Genomic DNA, 20,025 nt, shown 5'->3' on the forward strand with positions numbered 1-20,025 from the left:
TCAAAATGCCCCAAAAGTAGCTATTACTATAATTGTTAGGAGTTATTTAAGTCAATTTTTGCCCGCAAGGCAAAATACATAAATACCCCTTAAACTAAATATTTATAATTCTTGAGAGAAATTTCTATAAAACCCCCCCAAAAAGGTGAAAAGTTTGTACAAACCGACAGTTTCGTGCGATGCTAGGCCATGGGTCATGCCTAGCATGACACAATTATATAGGCCATATTGTGCCAGACCATGGGCCTAAAAACCCCCAACCCAACATGGCCCAAGTGTTCATGTTGGGCCTATACTTGCTACGTTTGGTGCAAGGTTCAAAGTATCAACACATATTGATACGATGGCTTCCCTATACACCCTTATTGGGGTTGTATCGAGTCAGCCACTAGTCCAGAGGGTAGTCAGAACTTAAATCAACCCCTCTAAACTGTTTTCGAAAAAAATAAGTGAAACACAAAAATAAAAAACATCGACACAATACCGACGTATTGGTCCGTGTCGATATTCAGAACCTTGGTTTGGTATCGTGCCAACTACAACCAAACCAATTTGAGACAAGAACAAAAATTCAAAAAAAATCAACCCAAATCCTTGATTAAGAGATTCAAACAGTGTGAGATAAATTCAAACATTGCGTGTGTTTTGTTTTGTGGTCATTTCGTTTCGTGATAGGTATTTATCAAAACGCAACCATATCATCGCCAAATCAGTATTTTTCCCATCATATTCATTCGTGCACACTGATATTCACAAAAGTGGGTTTTGATTTATGTGAGCACCAACTGTTGGGTGAAACTTCATTTTAACGTTTCCCCCAATGGTTGAGTGTTTATTCACTGCTCTATTGATGTGATGCCTAGTGGCGCCTAGTTGTCCATAAACAGTTTATCAAGTATCTTTCTCGGTTTTAAAGACAAATCAAGTACAAACATTTATTTAACAAACAAAAGCTATACCAAACACATACATTATGATGTCTCAGTATTGCTTCAAATTTATCATATGGGGTGTTTTTTGTGAACGTTTTCTAATCCTCTAGTAAGGTACTAAGCTAACCATCCTATTGCTTACACCCTCAGAGAGGTCTTCAGAAGAGAACTTAACTACAAATACTGGCAGTCTGGCATACCGGCAAATGTAAATGCAGTCCATTCACAAACACCCACAATCCACATGATGGAAACTGTACTCTTGCCACATAAAATTCCTCAAGAAAAAAAAATAACACCTTGCAAAACAAAGAAACAAATAAGAAATATTGACAGCCTGAGCAAAAAATTGCCCTTTTGAATTTCACAAGAGACAACTTTCCTCCAACCCTGGCTTCTTGTTGCAGGGCAGGTACAAATGGGAACTCCCATGTTCCAGAAAGAGTCTGAGCAATATGCTCGCAACAAGCAGAGGCAGAGAGACACGATTCCACGTAAAAGAAACAAACTGTAAACAATGGTTTTTTGCAGTGCCAATGGCCAAATTCAAGTTTTCTGGTGCTGATTCGAACGGCAGTGCAACAATTTTCCAAGCATGTCAGAACTTCCCACCAAGTAGTTCAGTCACACCAGACACCACTCAGTTCGAATTGAGATCACCTGCCAACAAAAAGTTCCAACACCCTACCAACTTATCTGACACCGCACATCTCGCTATAAAACTGGGGCCCAACATAAAAGTAGGACCCGCCATGATGTGTGGTGTCGGATGTTGGTAGGGTGCTGGAACATATTTTGTTGGCAGGTGATCGGGACTCAGTTCAGCTTCACCTTTCCATGTTTGCAGGAAGATGTAATGGTTGGAGTACTTCCATTATAACAAACAATGAAAGCAGACACATGGAAACACATACCTTGAGGAGATGAGAGGCGCATGACATAACCAGAACTTATGGTCAAGCACAGACATCCCCTGTCAACAAAGAAATTTCAATGTCAAATGACAATCATCCAGCGCTACTTATTATTAGTTGTTATGATAAAAAGTTATGATCCCACACACACTGCATATTAAGTAAAGAAAAGAAACTTAAGATAGTATACAAAATACAATATAGCAAGGGTGATTACAATGATTAATGCAAAAAGCAAAATTTTAATCAATAAATTTATCTTTAATCAAGTTAAATTAAGAAAAAGAGAGAGCACTATCCTAAATTTTAGAAAAGTAACAAAATAAACAAAATAGCGATGACAATTGTGAATAAAAGACAGACAAGAGACAACAAAATGTATAAATCAATAAACAATAAACAAACCACAAATATGTGAACTGCCACAGGATCCTATTACATAATGAATTCAAACAGATGTCTAGTAAATATTTGACCAGAGTAATAAAATACAAATGTAATTTAGTTCCAAGTATCTAATGAGAAAAAAATGAAACCACCAGAGACATCAAGACTTCTTAGGCATAAAAGATGAGCACAATATACCCCTTGTATCATTGAAGGTGTGCCACCACTCGAGAAAATGAGCACACTCTTGAAGCTGCAGACAAGAGTTCTCCATACACATCTAGATCTAATGTTGTGCAAAGAGAAAAAGTGGCAGATGTCTGCCAAACTTTTTTTTTATCAATAACCACAGAATTCATTAAAATTGGAAAAAATTTTCAGGGAAGAGGAGCTAAAAATTCTTAACTCCCCAGTACAGAAATACATCTGATTTAAACACTCAGAACCTTACAATTGAGCCCAAAACCCATAATTTCTAAAAACTCCTTGCCTAGCCATTCCATCAGCAAAGGAGTTAGCATTTCTTTTAACCCAAGTACATAGGACTCCCATATCCTTAATTTTTTTTTTTTTTGATCAATAACACTTTCATTAAATCATCAGTAGAAAATTTACAGGAGGAAGACAAACACACTTATCTTCCAAGAGTCACTAAGAGCCTCATAAAAGAAAGAAAAATTAAGAAAAAGAGAAAAGAATACACTGAAGTTACAGCTTAGCCCAAAACAGTGAATCCCTTTCTGCCCCTTGTTTAGCTAAACCGTCAGCTAGGGAATTAGCCGAACTTTTAACCCAACATGTCTTAACTTCCATCTCCCGCACCAGCCACATGAATTTCCTCCTCTCATTGTTATACTTCCATAAACCATTTTGATCTTTAGTCAACCATCCTATCACTACCTCTGAATCCCCTTCAATTATGAGTTTCTTGATGTTCAACTCCTTAGCTTTTCGGACTCCTTCCATAACTGCAAGGATCTCAGCTCTAAGAGAGTCACCCACTCCAATTGGGCCTGAGAACATGGCAGAGATGACCCCATTTTCGTCCCTAAAAACACCTCCAATCCTCGATTGCCCCAGATTTCCCCTACTGCATCCATCAAAGTTTAATTTCAAGAATCCTCTAGGTGGGGGAGTCCAAACCACTTTCATTATTGACTTGGTTTGTGTGCAATTTGCAATTTCACCCCACTTCCTCAACATGTCATCCACAGTGTAATCTGTGAATAGTTCCAAATATTTCAGCCAATGTACCGCCCTAATATGTATGATAGCCCTCAGATCTGCTACTCCTCTTTGGGTTTCTGAGAATATCCTGGAGTTTCTTTCCTCCCACAATGTCCAACTTACTGCAGCCCTTAGTCCTCTCCACATTATCCTTCCCCTTTTTATCCGCCACCTGAAAAAGGTAGGGGAGAAAAGGCCCTGCAAGTCTGATGGGGGATTCCAACTGCGTCCAAATAAGGAGGAAGCCCAATCCCAAATTGACCTCGCAAAGTGGCAAGACACCAGTAGGTGAAAACCAGTCTCCCCATCCGCTTTACATAGAACACACCACTGAGGTGACAAACAAGTATTGGGTCTCTTCTTTTGGAGCAGATCACCAGTGTTAATTCTTTCCAGATAGGCTTCCCAACAAAAACTACCAACCCTAGAAGGTATTGCTCTGCACCAAACCTCACCAACAGGGAAAGGGGGGAAGGTATGACTGGTGGACTGACTTAAAACTTTGAAGAACGAGGCACAAGAGAAGATGCCATTGGGGGTAGGTGTCCAAATTCTAGAGTCCTCCCTAGTGGGGTCTAAGACAACGTTATCAAGAAGTGCAATAAGGCTCGAAATACTATCAAGGTCTGAGTCCCTCAAATCCCTTCTTAAACCCAAGTTCCACCCAATCCCAGAAGTGGAAGAGGACGGGGTGATGAAAAACGAGATCGGCTCATTTTTCAAATCAGACAGAGCATACAAAGAAGGAAATTGATCCTTTAAAGGGGCACTCCCCACCCAAGTTTGTTCCCAAAATTTTATGTAGTTACCGGAATTCAAGTCATACCTGATATTAGGGGAGAAAACTGGTAGCAGGTAATGAATGGCTTTCCAAGGAGAGTTGCTTGTGGTCCTAGCTCTGATTCCAGCATCCCATCCATTGTCCTCCAGCCCATGTATACTTGCCTCTATTTTAGCCCATAGCTTATCCTTCTCCATAGGGAACATCCACAACCACTTCCCCAACAGAGTCATATTCCTTCTCCTGATACTCCCAAGCCCCACGCCACCACAAGACTTACTCCTACACACTATCTCCCAACTAACTCTGTGATCCCTCTTCTCCTCTCCTGGCTCCCACAGGAAATCTCTCATAAACTTCTCTAAACTGTTAGCGACCTTCACTGGGATTTTAAACACCGATAGGAAAAATATGGGTAAGTTAGCAAGCGTGGCCTTAATTAGTGTAATTCTCCCACCGAGAGAGAGGTAGTTCTTTTTCTAGGATACCAGTCTTTTTTCAAACCTTTCCACCACCGGGTTCCAAAAGCTCTCTCGCATGGGATTATCACCTAAAAGCAACCCTAAGTAGTTCAAAAGCCACCCCGAAACTTCACACCCCAACATTTCAGCACTCTCCCCGAGTTCTCCCTCCTCCAAGTTCACCCCCACTATACAACTTTTCCCAAGGTTAACCTTGAAGTTAGACATTTGCACAAACAGTTGTATCACCAACTTCAAGTTCCTGATCAAGCTTACATTATCGCCTTCACAAAATAGAATCGAGTCATCAGCAAACTGTAGGTGAGTGAAGGGGGTTTCCACCCTCCCAACTCTCCAGCCTCTAATGAGCCCCTTAGCATCTGCTCTGTGAATCAGATTCCCCAGAACCTCCGCAATTAGAATGAACAAGAAAGCAGATAGGGGGTCTCCTTGTCTTATACCCCTACTGGCTGGAAAGAAATCTACCACTGTCCCATTCACTAGTACTGAATAATGACAATTCCTGACACAACCCATGATCCACTTGCACCATCTAGCCCCAAACCCAAATTTAGTCAAAACTCTCCTCAAGAAAATCCCAGTCCACCAAGTCATAAGCCTTTTCCAAGTCCAATTTACAAACCACTCCCTTCTTCTTATCCCTCTTAAAGTTCTCCACACTCTCATTAGCAATTAAAATCTGATCAGTAATTTGTCTTCCACTCACAAAGGCTCCTTGATAGTGTGCAATGATATCGGGCAATACCTTCTTCAACCTCATAGACAACACTTTTGCAATGATCTTATACAAGCTATTAACCAGGCTAATTGGCCTAAAATCCTTCAGGTGGGATGCATCTTTCTTTTTTGGAATTAAAGCTATAAATATAGAGTTCACACCCGGATTGACAATTCCTCTCCTGAAAAACTCCTCAAACACCCGCAAGAGATCATCTTTCAAAATATCCCAACAGTCCTGATAAAAAGCCATTGTGAACCCATCCGGCCCTGGAGCTTTTGTTCTATCCATAGAAAACACAGCCTCCTTGATCTCTTCTAGAGTAAAGCTTCTTTCCAGCCTTCTCCTGTTCTCCACCCCCTACATCTGGCCAGTCCAAACCTTCTACCCACACCCTTCTACTCACAGGCCTTCTTAGAATAGATTTGAAGTGCTCCACACAGGCCCTGGCAATCTCCTCTTGTTGTACTAACTGGACTCCATCTACTACCAATTTGGAGATAAAGTTCTTCCTTCTCCTGTCATCTGCTAGAGAATGGAAATAGCTAATGTTTCTGTCTCCCTCTTGCAACCACTTACATCGAGATTTTTGCCTCCAACTAATTTCCTCCTTGTGCAGACAATCCTCTAGCTGTCTTCTCAAATCTCTCCTGAGATCATTGTCTTCCTCTCCAAATTCTCCCCTTTCTTCTTTAGAGTCCAGGCTTTCAATCTTATCCATCAAATCTCCCTTTCTTTCTTCTATCCTCCCAAACTCCATCAAGTTCCACTCCTTGATTCTTGCTTTCAAGAATTGTAGTTTCTTATGAAATCTCATCCCCTCCCATTCCACCAGTGGGTTACAGTCATGCCACCATTCCCTCACTTTGTTAGTAAACCCTGGATGATGTAACCACATATTTTCAAATCTAAAGGGGGTAGGACCTCCACACCTTCTTTCCTCCTTACATAATACTATGGGCCAGTGATCTGAGGTCACCCTTGGGAGAGCTCTAGAAGCCAAGGTTCCCCAATGTTCTTCCCAATCCAAAGAAAACAAAAATCTATTTAGTTTAGAGCAAATGGGTCTAGATTGGAAGTTTGACCATGTAAACATCTTATGGACTAGGGGAATCTCTTTAAGCTCAAAAGCATCCACAAAACTATTAAACTTCCGCATGCTTTTTGTCACCCTCTGGTTAACCTTATTGGACACCTCCAAGAATCTGATCACATTGAAATCCCCACCCATGCACCAAGGCCCATCCCACAACCCTCTAACATCAGCCAGTTCCTCCCACAACTCATCTCTCTCTATAGTCATTCGGTCCGTAAACATTTGTGAGCACCCATGTATAGTCATCCTCTTGCTGCTTAAACTTCAGAGACACCGAGTACTTTCCGATCAACTCCTCCAGACCTTCCACCACATCCTTCTTCCACATTGTTACAATCCCCCCGGAAGCACCCCACGAGGGAGCAACCACCCAGCTAATTCCCCTGGCTTTCCATACACTCCTTGCCCATTTATCATTAAACTGTATTCTCTTAGACTCTTGTAGCAGCACAATGTCTGGATCACACCGTCTTATTACCTCTTTTATTGTTGCCCTCTTCCTTGCACTCCCAATTCCTGTCACATTCCAACTAAGAATCTTCATTCCGCTTCTTGGTGAACCCCTTGCCACTTACCACTACTTTACCCTTTCCTCCTGTCTCCCTTTACCCCGAGCCTCTTATCACCTTCTACATCTCTCTTCAATCTCTCTACTTCACTCAATCTCCTCTTCTTTATTCTGATCTTCTCCTTCCTCTTCTGTAAGTTTTCTTTCAGCGCATTCAGATCTTTCAATCTGCAACCTAGCTTCCCTACAAATTCTGCTATCATGTCTTCTCTCACCTAGTCCACCAGCCCTACCCTTCCTACAGGATCCCCTCCATCTCTATCCACCTGCCCCTTCTTCCTCTCCTCTGATCCCACCTCTACTCTTTCTTCTCCATCCACCCTCCCTTTCCTATTACCTCCCTCCAACCCTGCTCTCTCCTCGTAGTCCTCTCCATCTCTACCCTCATTACATTCCCTCCTCTCCACTAACCCCTCCCCTCTTCCTACCTCCCCTTCCCCTCATCAGCTCTCCTTCCACTTCCTTAAGCACTCTTTCAATAATTTCCCATACTTTTTCACTCCTAAACCTTCCTTCCAGCACCTTCCTACCTTCCTTCCTTCCGGTCTCTCCCTCCTCGGAGAGCCCATCTGCTGGCTCGGCTACATATTCATGGGCTACAAGACATGGATCAGGAACGGAATCTGGAACCAAAGACACTGGAGACACATTAGTAGCACAAACCAAAATCACTTGGTTACCTGGGACTGATGGACAAGCTGGAAAAGGACTGTTCCCTGCCTCCCTCTCTTATTCCAAAGGTTGGTAAATATTTATCTCCCTAGGTTGGTCGGGAAGTACTTATGTCCATTGGTCACCCTGGTGATCTTTCCACTCTACCCCTAGTTCACCCCTTGATGGTGTGTTCCTGCTCTGCTTCCTGTTCTCTCGGTCTGCTCCTTCTTATCCTCCTTGCACACTCTGTGGTCTTGGTAACGGGTTGTACCGCTTGCCTTCGTCACCCTGAAATAAACTTACAATATTCCACCCATCCACGTCACCTCCAGCGCAACTGCCTTCATCGTTTACACTGCCCAAGCTAGTACCATCAACCGAACAGCCCTCTGAGTCTTCATCACCACTGCACGGCGCCCAGCCTTCATCCTTATCTTCCTTCTCTTTAGGTCTTCCCTTAACGTAACTTGGCTTCGGCTTCTCTGAGGAGCGCCGCAGAGGGCTAAACTCCTTCAACCTTCGTCGGGAAACCCACTGCAAGTCGAGCTTCTTCTCTGTTTTTCGGCGTTGCGCTCGTTCCCCCCCTTGTCTCGCGACTGGGGACGATGATAGACCATTAGCATCGTCTATCTTAGTCGTGTCCCCAGTCACGTGAGTTACTAAAGGCTCACGTGCCTTCTTAAACCACTGGATCGGGCCCGCTGACCCAAATGGGCCTTTAAACGCACCCAAGACGTTTCGAATGGGCTTTGGCTTTGGCCCATTTTTAAGCCACTACGACCTCACGTGACTTTTAAAAGAGTCACACGCACTTGGTTTGGTTTTATTCGGTCTAGATCCAGTTCTTCCTTGGACCGGCTCCATTTCCTTGTTAAAACAGGTCAAGTTGGCACCGGTTACAACCTGTGCAAAGGGCCTGCCACCCTCCAGACTGTTCACTGCTCCCACATGCATAAAACCCACCCCCTGAATGCTACCCTTTTGTTTCTCCAGTCTTGGTTTTTCCATTTTTGTGAAAGATCTTTTCTTGTTTGAATCAACCAATCCCTTCTTGCCACGCAGTACTTCTTCAACCTTCTCATCTCCCTCCCTACGAGCCTCCTTCCAGAGCAACGATTCAAAGGATGAAGCCAGCCACACTGAATAGCAAAGCCCTTCAACTAGCACCTCAATCTTTCGAGGAATCTCCTTAGGTTTTACACCATTCAATAAAATGGAGGCTGAACAAAGGTCTCCCCAAAAGGCACCTCCTAAAGATCCTCCACACATCAAAGCAATGGCTTCAGCAACTTCCTGCTTCCACAAATTAAAGGGAAGGCCTAAGGGACGTACCATCACTCCATCTTCAACAAAGAAATCTTTGGAGTTTGATCCCGGACACCATCTTGATACTGTGAAGCTTCCAAGAGCAACTTGGATATTTAATGCCTCAACTTCTACTCTATTCTCCAGCAGATCCAGCACAGCCTTATCCTTCTCAAAGGGTGTTAAAATAAACGTACTCTTCAGCTTTAAACTTGCTAATAATAGATCTGCAACTTTCCTCAAGTCTAGTATATGAGCTGAAGCTTTAACTATCAGCTTACTTTCCCAATCTCCTCTCTGTATGTTTACTCCCATTCTGTATTTGCCTGCCTCAGCTGTCACTAATAGTCTCTTGCTTATTATTCCTCACCAGACTAGTAGAAGTGCTTATCTTCCTTTTTACTGTTTCTTCTCTTTTAGCACCCAAGTGTTGCAGCAGTTCACATAAGACCCCATGGACTGCCTTCCAACCCTGACTCTTCCTTCCTTCTGGTAGGCAGACCATCTGCTTTCTTCCTTTGCCAAAGAATTCTGTCAAACATATAAAATAACCTTTAAGGTTTCTCTTACATTCTACAATAAATTTTCTTCCAGTTTCTAAGAGAAACTCTTTCCAACAACTTTGTTTGCCTTTGTTACTTGCGCCTTCTACAAACTCCTTGAACCCTTCTATTACCCTCAACCCGTCTAACAGCACCATCCCTCTCTTTGCTTCCCTGATCTTCAAGCTCAGCTTACCATTTAATCTCAGCTCCTCAAATAGCAGCTCCTTAGTTTCAATCTTCAAGGCTTTTCTCCAACGGCCTACCTCCACAAACTCTCCCATCTCCTTCAAATCTAAAAATCCTCCCATATCCTTAATCAGCCACTTGAATTTTCTTTCTCATTGTTGTAGCTCCACATCTTGAAAGTGTCTTCTTTCAACCAATCCACAACAACCGCAGAATCTCCTTCTATAATCAGTTTCTTAACTTTAATTTCTTTGGCCCTTTGCACCCCTTCCAACACTGCTAACACCTCAGCCCTCAAGGAGTCTCCCACTCCAATTGGACTAGAGAACAAAGCTATTACATTGCCTCTCTCATCCCTTAGGATCCCCCCAATACCCGAAGGCCCTGGATTCCCCATGCTACTGCCATCAAAATTTAGTTTGATAAAACCAAGAGGTGGAGGGTTCCACATGAGATTCAAAGTCTTCTTCCTTGAAACTGAGCTAGCAACTTCTTTCCACTTTCTTAGCAAATCGTTTGTTGAAAAATCTGTAAACTCCTTCATTGTCTTCAACCAGTGCATTACTCTTCTATGAATCAAATCTACCATATTTTCCAAGCCTCTCTCTTTTTCCAAGAAGATCCTTGCATTTCTTTCCTCCCATAATGTCCAACAAACAGCAGCTCTCACACATCTCCACATAATTCTTGATCTTTTTGTTGAGCATTCAATAGGTGAAGAGGAGAACAAGCTTTGCGACTAGTTGAAGATGTCCACCTGCACCCAAATAAAGAAGCAAGCCAATCCCAAATATTTTTTGCCAAAACACAAAATATTAGTAAGTAGTACCCAGACTCACCAGCAGCTTTGCATAAAACACACCAGTGTGGAGATAAACAGCTATTGGGTCTTCTTCTTTGAAGTAGGTCATCTGTGTTGATTCTTTCAAGGAAAACTTCCCAACAAATAGGTTTACACCACACTTCCTTGACAAGGAATGACAGTCCAATAGGAATTTCTGGTTGTATCAGGGCTTTAAAGAAGGATGCACAAGTAAAGGATCCAGAGGGAGACAAAGACCAGATCCTACTATCTGTCTTTGTGGGTTCCAAAAAAATCCCATCAAGTTGAAACATTATCCAGTTCTGTGTCCCCGAGTGCTCTTCTCAAACCCAAGTTCCAAGCAAACCCTAAATTAAAGCCCTGATAGTAGGGAATTGATACAGGTAGTATGGAAGGTAAGGCAATCTTGGCCAATTTCCACAAGATAGAATTGTTTTTTTTTTTTGTTCTATTTTGAAGAAGGCAAAGCAAGAATCATTTATTCCAGACATAAAGTAAAAAGGGTACAACATCAAGGAAGTGAAGAAATGTATCTCCCCAAAACCCAATACGGCACCAAAACAAGAGAAAAAGACCCAGCTACCCTCTAAAGAGACTATGTCCCACAAGGAAATCCCACACAGAAGAATTTTGGAAACTTCTATTCTGAGGTCCATGACCTAGCTCTTCCCCACCACCCTTCTCAGCACCTCTATTTCTTGTGAAGTTTTTTTCAAAAATTCTACTGTCTTTCAGTCCAAATGGACCCGTTGATATCAGCCAGAACATTCAACAAATAGTTCTCCCTCTTTTTGAGAGTCCCTCTACCCACCAAGCATGTAGAATCTCTTTAACTGATTTAGGAGAGGACCAACAGAGCCTCATGGTCAAAAGCAAATGCATTCATATTCTGAATTAAAAGAGCATTGGATAAAAAGGTCTGCTGTTTCTTGCTTATTAATCCTTCTATGACATACTTTTCTAAAACTATTATCATAGTACATTGTTTTGTTAATCTGAAAACTTCACATAAGAAAGCAAAGGGGACAGTCACATACCAAAACTGGCTTAGTGAAGTGGTAGAAGAGATCTTGCATTTCCACATGCATCTCTTGTCACACCAAAGGTGAATCAGCTGCCTTCAAAAATTAGAACCATAACACGAGAGAGAAATTCCATACTATGATGTTCCCATTTATTGTTAGCTCATCCAATTTCTTTCCCATTTTTCTAAAATATAATTCTCTAAGACTTCTCTCAATGCATTGCGGTGCTAGCCTCAAATAGATGGCAAACCTTTACACAAGTATTCCACATGCATCGCTTGTTGCAGCAAACCTTCACCATGACATGACTAAAAGATTTCTATGCTAGGAGCCTAGGATCTTAACATATACTATTACTGACATGCAGTCCCCGTCTTGTTCAAAGGCCATTACCCAATGTTGGTCCCAGCTATCTAGGGTCTTGAGAGGGATGGACTGGATACAGTCCTAACCTCTGGCATATTTTCACTCAAAGTGGATACTCTTAGACTTGAACCAGTGTTCTCATGCTTGACAGCCCAAGAATTTACTGTTATGTAGTAGAGAAGTATCTAATAAAAATTGCTTAGATATCAATCACATAAAAATATAGATATTAAATACATACATGGCAATAGCATAATAAAACATAGATATTAAGCACCTCTAGCAATTCCTTATCACCAGTTCTTGTATTCTCCTCTTTTTTCTTAATGTAGGAAAACAGGATGCAAGGTGGAAGATCCAAGCAAAAAAGGAAGAAAAAACATCAAAGTGACAAGTATGAAAAGATACCCTACTATTCAATCTCCAATTCATTTTCCACCCAAGAAAGCAATATATTGCCAGTAAACTGAACTACTGAAACAACCTCAGATACAAGTAGTTAACAGCCACACAGCTTGTCCACAATACTTCACTTGAAAATAACAAAGGATGAAAGGATTATTAAGAGCATAGGTCACCTATTCTAATATCAAAAACCAAGACCTTAACTTATAAAAACAGAATCTACCAAGAAAGAATCACTAAATGGTGGATTCTCTAACAAGCACAAGCAGACAGCTTAACTACAACTTAAGTAATGTAATAAAAGGTATGGATATTTACAGACTTACTTGACAATGAAACTCATCCTGCGGCTTCACTGATGGAAAGGTATTGCCAACGACCCAGAGTCCTTCTCAATGCAATCAATGGAATGAACTCTTTCCTTGCTGCTCTTCATCTACACAGGATAGACTTGGAAAGTATCCTACTTGTCCTAATAAATTTTCTTTACACCCCCAAGGTCCACACACTAATCCCACAAAGAACATAATCAGAATTTAAGATGGGAAAAAGCCTGCTAAATATCCAAAGCTACAGGCAGCAGCCAAACTGGTTTACTCATCAAACCACTAATCCTCTTTGTAATATATGGACAAAACTAATGAACCTAAACAGCAGAATGCTGCCTTTAAAACAGAAAATAATGGTTAACAACTGCCACAAGTTATTCTAATCAGTAAGCTAGAGTATACCAAAAAAATCAGGAGACTTGGAACTGAAACTTTAAACCTAATTATCATTATTGAAGGAGTAAAAGGAAACATATACTGATCCTAAGAAGGCAACAGTATTGTTGGCTTCACAGCTATGATGTGTGGTTGCAAGTCATTAGAGAAACCACATTTATCATTAGGGTGAAAGAAGAGAACTGTTTAAAACAGAAAGAAAGAAATGACTTTGGTGGGGCCGGGGGTACCTGGTCAAAGAAAGGGGGCAGAGACATTTCTTAGTGCTTTCTAGAATCTAGACTGACAAATGTCAGAACTCAGGTACAAGTCATTAGAAAGCAATTATGAGCAAAAATGCCAGAGGTTGACTTAGGACCATAACTAATCCACCCCTCCCAAGAACCTAAATTGCTGAAGTCAGCATCAAGTAAATGACCTTTTTCCAAAGGAAGGGGGCAGTAAAGGCGACACTGCTACAGTTGTTGCACAATACAATTCGAATTCGAATTTGAGATTCGACTTAAACGAATCAAATTCGAATGATTCAGATGGAATAAACAGTCGAATTCAAATATAATTTTTGTACCGATTATTTAATCGGATCAAATTCGAATACATATTGATCCGATTCGATAATAGATAATTATAATATATATAAATATATTATATTCTAATTCGACTAACTTGTGGTACTACACATGACCCAAAGCGTCACTTGTATCTACTTACTACGAAAGACAAACAAAAGTTATTCCTGATTTACAACCACTTTAATTGACGAGCCTTTCAACTTTTCATTTACCAAGATACCAAAAGCCCTCTTTCTATATCTTTCTGTATTTTAGTTTCTTTAATTTCTTTAACACCTTTCGTTCTAACACCCAGGATGAAAAGTGCGGCTCCTTCTCCCATATTTTAGTTTCTTCAACAACACCTTTTGTTTTGGCACTCAGGATGAAAAGTGTAGAGAACCAGCTTCTATCAAAGACAACAGGACTTCTGAAGATTAAACTTCAACTTCTGTCAATTCAATTGGGGCCATTATCCAAGATTTCCTGCTCTTCCTTTTGTTCTCTCTCCCGTTTCTTCTTTCTTCTGGATTATGAGTTTTTTTATCTATTTTCTTTCTTGTTTTAGATTTTTTTAGGCTTTTTTTTGCACTGTTAACAAGTGATGATTTTATTTTTTGAGTTTTTCTGTGTTGTTCACATGCGATGGTTGTTTCTCCTCTTTATTTTGGTTTTTAGATTTACAGCTAAGTATCTATCTATCTATCTATCTAAGTATTAAAGTACTTAATTATAATTCCTGTAAAATTTAAACGAATAATCAAATAAGAATTAACAGGTATAGAATTATTCTACTTTCATCAATAATATGAATAAAAATATTATCAAAATTTCCAATTCATAGAGTTATACTTGTATTTAATTTTAGACTCTTGACTTCACAATTCACATACTCTTTTCACCACCAAAACTCTAGGAAGTTGATAGTTTCATATTCTTTTTTATGCAATTTTTTTATTTGCCTAGAAAGTGAATCAGAAAAGATTATGATATAACATTTTCTTTACTATTGTACAATGTTGAGTTGATGGTTAAAGAAAATGTACCCTTGTTCAACAAACTATAGTAATCCTTTACTTACACATTTGCACATATACCATGTTAATGTTTAGTATAGTGAGTGTCATTCTTTTTCTCTTGTCACTACCTAAACCCTAGATAGTTGGGACCAATATTGGGTAATAGCCTTTTTTTTACTCCAGAATCTGCTTGTGTCAATACATATCTCCACACACCAATTCTTTCGAATTTGAGAATGGTTCCACTAAACCAGTAGTATGTTAAAGTTAACTACAATCACTTTACTGATTCGAAGCACCTGGCATGTTAAGCATGAGTTTGCTGACTGGAAGAATAGACCAAGCAGGTAATTTTTTCTTCTTTTTTATCAATAGGTAGGTAAAAGTTTTAACATGTTGCAGCAGGAAAGAAGTAGGTAAATACCAGCTCCAAAGGTGTAGAGTGAGCCCAAGGTGGTTGAAGCTGATGTACAAGATAGAAATGACCTAATGCATCTTGACCACCTCTAATCCCAATGAAAGACTAACCTGTACAGTCAAATAGAGTGCCACTATCCATGACAAAATGTATGTATGGTTACCACAATTCCAAACAACTCATCAATCTTACTGGAAACTCCACAACCTCAACATTACATAAACACCAAGATTATGAAAGTTAAGGGGAGGATAGAGAAAAAAATTAAGACCAGAAGTTGAGTATTGAAGAAGTGACTAGGAAAACTGTGAAACATTTCTAGAAATGGAACACATGATCTTGACAGTCACCCTGTAGTATTTCCAATAAAATACTACAATTTCCAATTACTGTACTGGCACCATCTGTGTCATTCACTCCCTGGGAACAATGAGACACTCCCACTAAATGCTCCTAATTTTAATGCAACCCACAAGATCTTCAATTACCCAAAGGACAAAATAAACTTCCTAGGCCTTTGGGAAAAGCTTTTTGATCTTTTTGGGTGCAGGTGGACAGAACCGGTGCAGATTTGCAATCTTTTTGATCCTATAACTTTCAGGTGGCCAAAGAGAAGACGAAGAGTTTTGTGGAGGTGTGTGAGAGCTGCTTTGGTGTGGACTGTGTGGGAGGAACGAAATGCTAGAATCTTTAATGACAAGGAGAGGGATCAAACTTGTGTGTTTCAAAGCATCTTATGTAGGACCATAAGTTGGGTAAAATCCTTGGATCTGTTCTCCTCCTACACTTTGAAATTGGGAACAACTGGCCAAAAGTTCTGCAGTCAGAAGCAAGCCGGTGGTGGATTAGAAGTCTCCGGATGCAGGCGTCATTAAACTAAATTTTGATGGCAATAGTTTGGGCAACCTGGGGCCTTCTGGAATAGGGGGAGTCTTTAGAAACGAAGAAGGTCAGATTGTAGCTCTATTTTCTGGTCCTATAGGGTGGGGAGACTCAGTAAATGCAGAAGCCCAAGCTGTGTTACAAGGAGCAGAATATGCAAGAGAGTTGGCAGTGGAGCATTTAATGATTGAAGGTGATTCCAAATTGGTTGTTGGATGGCTAAAAGAACCAGAGACGGCAGCCTGGCCATACAGGGGGACTTTGAGAAGATTTAAGTGGCTGACTTCAAATATTTCAGTCACAGTTCAATGGGAAAGAAGATCGGCAAATGGGCTGGGAGACCTCCTAGCTAAACAAGGAGTACATAGGAATCAGCTCTTTTGGGCTCAATTGTAAGCTTTATGATGTAGTTAGGAGGCTGCACCTCGCGCCTCTTAGTGGGGAATTGTATGATGTATACTTAGTTCTTTAATCAATAGTATTATTATTTCCATTATCTATCAAAAAAGAGACAAAATAAACTTCCTAGGTGTCCTACTCTAAGAACCCATGTGGAAACGCTCAGAATTTACTCTTCAAACATGATAGATTTACATGAATTACATCTCTGCAGCTTTAAAAGTTAAAAAGTTTACTGCTGACAGCTGAAAGAGAGAAGGAAGATTTGTTCTTTGGATAACAAAAGATAACAGTTAAGAAAGAGAAACAATTAGGATAGATCACGAAGTTAAAACCCTCTGCAGAACAAAGCAGTAATACACACAACTCTGCCTTTTTTTTGCCAATACCACAACTCTGCATTAGAATGCACCAAAACAACATAACCATAATTGCACAATATTGATAATATGGAATGTCAATATTTCAAATAGGATTTTAGTATCCAAAATTAACAGGACTGAGCATATCTGCTAAAACGTCATTCATGAGACAAACTTCCAACCCCAAACCTAGTTATCTACTAAGTTGCATCCTAAGGTACCAGTATGTGGGTGAGCAAAATGAGGGGCCCACAACTTGGCATGGCATGCACACTAGTTTATCTGCGTCCATGAGCACGCTGCATATCATATGCATTCCAAGAACCAGGTCCAAGTCCATATTGTGCAGCAGCTTCCACACTACCCTGTACCTGACACACAAGTAGCAGAACATGTTACAGTCAATTCTGAAGGAAGCATATCCATGGAATGAAGTAACATAATAACAAGCCAACAACATACAGGATCCATGCCATAAGCAGCAGTATAAGGATTTCCCCCATATCCAGGATCAGGATTACCATAATTCCCACTATAACCTGCACCTGCAGAACCAACAGCCAACCTCAGATCGAAAAATAGTCGGTAATGATAACCAAAGAACACAAGAAAGAAAAGGATGGACCTAGAAAGGGAGAAAAGAGGGGGGATCTGCCACATGTGATATATGTGTCAATATTATAATTTATATTTGATCAAATTTATTGGATTATAAACTAAATAAGATACAACAAATGAAGGTAAGATTACTTGAGATTGAAAACCTTGTTTATTCAGCAGCCTAATAAGTAACTCTAAGTAAACAAAAAAAATGTTAAATTGATATATTCATGCAAATTACAAAGTTCTTAAGCATCTTCAGGTCTAGTTTCTGATTCCTACCCTGGACCACTCCAAGAATCTTTTGCCATTTAAATCTCCTAACCTAGACCAAGTAGATTTTGCAATGAAATAGCTTTCCACTAAATATCACAAGTTCTAGGGTACGAATAATTTCCCCTTATTCCTGGACTTTTGAGAAGAAAATAAAAGGCATTTAAACAAACTTTCAGTTAAAAATGTTCCAGGAAAAGCACTTTGTGGTTGTCTGTACACTAACCCACTGATGTGCACACATGCTGTAAGTTTCGTAGAGAAAATCTCAATATAGGGACATAGAGTCTGTCATCTCCATTTATATATCCATTTTTTATAGGTTTCATTGGCATTGTATGCATTTTATTACAAGAAAAATTACATTTATATGTTGTCCACTTCTTTACTCTCCTATTGGTCACTGATTCTCTTTCTGTGGCCTCTAATTTTGCTCAGGAATGGGGGACTACAAAATGCACGGACTTCTTTGTTTCTTGATGATAATCATCATCGTCATCATCATCATTGACCCAACTGTTATAGGTTTTCTTGATTATAATGCCCACCAAAATTATTGGTGTTCCCACCACATCAGTTTTTATCTTCATGTAGATCAGCAACTCACATCAAGGTACCATGTAGAATGCAGACCCAAGTCTATGGCCTCTAATTTAGATGTGTTTTAGCAAGTAAACGTGATACTACACAATTTGAACTCCATAAATAATTAAATATCCCCGACGAAGTAATGTTAGAATTTGGATCTGTCCAAGCAGAAGCCTTCTATTTCTGATCTTTTAACTAAGTCCCAAGAAGGAAATGAAAAACAAGACCACAAAATAAGAATCAACTAAGGAGCCAGGGCGACAAGGATTTCATCCCCCCCCCCATCAGGTTCAACAAGCTTCAAGTTCTGAGAACACATACCGGGGTTCCCAACAGCAGCAGCAGCACGTGCTCTTTTCTCTGCATTGGCAATCTCAGCACGCATCTTTTCCACCTCACGAGCCATGACAATCAGATTCTTCTCCATTGCCTGACCCTGTTCATAATTTTCAGCATGTCCTTTCTTCTCGTACTCAATGGCAACCCTGAAAGCCAGCAAATGCACCTACAGATGTAAGCATCAAATACCGCTCAGCCCATCATCAATTTATCAAGATATGAACCGTTCTCCCCTTAGTACCTAGCTCGTTGCAAATCCTGTTTCATGCTCTCGATTTCAGCCTTCAGTGCGGGTGCCTGCTGCAAATCACAATTAGCTCTAGCCAAATCTTGAGTAAGCGCTTCGACCTGAGCCATAAGCTCTTGCCTAGCGGCAGTGAGCTTCTGAATATCAGCGCGAACTTGCAGAAGCTCAGCCCTCATAGACTCTGCAGCACGGAGATCAGATTCCATTTTCATAGACTTGTCATAGGCTTCTCTGAGCTGGATTTCCTTCTCAGAATTCATGGTGCCAGCAAGATGAGCCACACGTTGCAGCTCGTGCTGGGCAGCAGCCAATTCCTGCTTTAACGCGACATGGGTGGCAGCCAGCCTCTGATTATCAATCAGAAGCCCCTGGATTTCCTGATGTTGAGCTTCGAGCCTCTCTTCGATTATGGCAGGGTGAAGAGGCAACGGCCTGGGACCCCGTCCGAACTGGGCTTCCCTCATTTCCTCCAGAAGCGCCGGATGAGGCATCGGACCGAGCCCTCTGCCGAATGGAAGTTCATGAATAGGGGGGAGACCACCATGTGGCGTACCCTTCATTGGAAGCGGAGGTCCACGGTTCCTCCCCGACATGTTAAGAGGTCGAGATTATTGAAAATCAAACAACCTCCGCCTCCTGCAAGTAAAAGATGCTAAAGAAAATTAAAATTTAACAGACGCAAGGAAAAGGGGTTTTCTGTGGAAGACAAATAATCTGAAAGAAAAAAGGAGAAGCACTTGATCTAACGTGAAGGCTTCAAATTTTGGACAGAAACCTAGACAAGCTAATCGGCCGCTTCCACCATTAATGGCTGTAAGCCAGAGAGGGGTGGGTTGACACTTCACAGTTGGACAGTAACGAATCTATAAATCCGGCGAGTTTCGTAGTGGGGAGTGGGGACTCCTGCAATCGGCGGGAAGAGGCGGGAAGAGAGGGAAGAAATTTGATAAAACCCTAAAACGAGTCATCGAACCGGGGCGATGGAATATGTACTGGGTATGAGCCCATGGGAGCCTGGTCGAGGTTGATGCGGTTGAACCCAACACCAACCCGGTTTAAACTCTTGTGGTTTCGATTATAGAAATCTGAACAAGATCCTGAAATTTTGGTTCAATTTGTTTCAAACAAAATCTTGAAATGTTTCATCAAATATTTCGTTCAAAAATTATGATTTTTATAAAACTTAAAAGCAATACATTACTGGAATC

At 40.7% G+C, this 20,025-nt stretch overlaps 1 protein-coding gene across 13 annotated transcripts; it reads right to left on the bottom strand.

The window, feature by feature from the left end:
* Positions 1 to 887: 887 nt before the first annotated feature.
* Positions 888 to 19,778, bottom strand: LOC104608969 (protein FLX-like 1). Of its 13 annotated transcripts, none has more exons than XR_016084433.1 (7): positions 19,555 to 19,777; positions 18,812 to 19,453; positions 18,553 to 18,716; positions 17,233 to 17,315; positions 16,992 to 17,141; positions 1,847 to 1,905; positions 888 to 1,231 (listed from the first exon to the last, which is right to left on the bottom strand). XR_016084433.1 is itself a non-coding variant. In XM_088901967.1 (5 exons), exons 2-5 carry the CDS (start codon positions 19,408 to 19,410, stop codon positions 17,049 to 17,051), a joined length of 939 nt encoding a protein of 312 aa, XP_088758093.1. In that variant the 5' UTR covers positions 19,411 to 19,453; positions 19,555 to 19,773; the 3' UTR covers positions 16,819 to 17,048. The 13 variants fall into 13 exon arrangements, 1 of the variants encoding a protein (XP_088758093.1); XR_016084436.1 differs by having other exon boundaries at positions 16,992 to 17,135; positions 19,565 to 19,773; XR_016084435.1 differs by having other exon boundaries at positions 19,565 to 19,773.
* Positions 19,779 to 20,025: the final 247 nt, after the last annotated feature.

The sequence above is a fragment of the Nelumbo nucifera genome, chromosome 3 (assembly GCF_055504915.1).
Source record: "Nelumbo nucifera cultivar China Antique chromosome 3, China Antique-T2T, whole genome shotgun sequence".
Classification (NCBI taxonomy): Eukaryota; Viridiplantae; Streptophyta; class Magnoliopsida; order Proteales; family Nelumbonaceae; genus Nelumbo; species Nelumbo nucifera.

Excerpts from the sequence above, each read along its gene's own strand:
- LOC104608969 (XM_088901967.1), bottom strand. The coding sequence starts at position 19,410 with ATGTCGGGGAGGAACCGTGGACCTCCGCTTCCAATGAAGGGTACGCCA. Across the intron at positions 18,717-18,811 it reads CAGGATTTGCAACGAGCTAG|GGTTGCCATTGAGTACGAGA; the intron begins GTACTAAGGGGA and ends GCTGGCTTTCAG. Across the intron at positions 17,142-17,232 it reads CTGCTTATGGCATGGATCCT|GTACAGGGTAGTGTGGAAGC; the intron begins GTATGTTGTTGG and ends CTTGTGTGTCAG.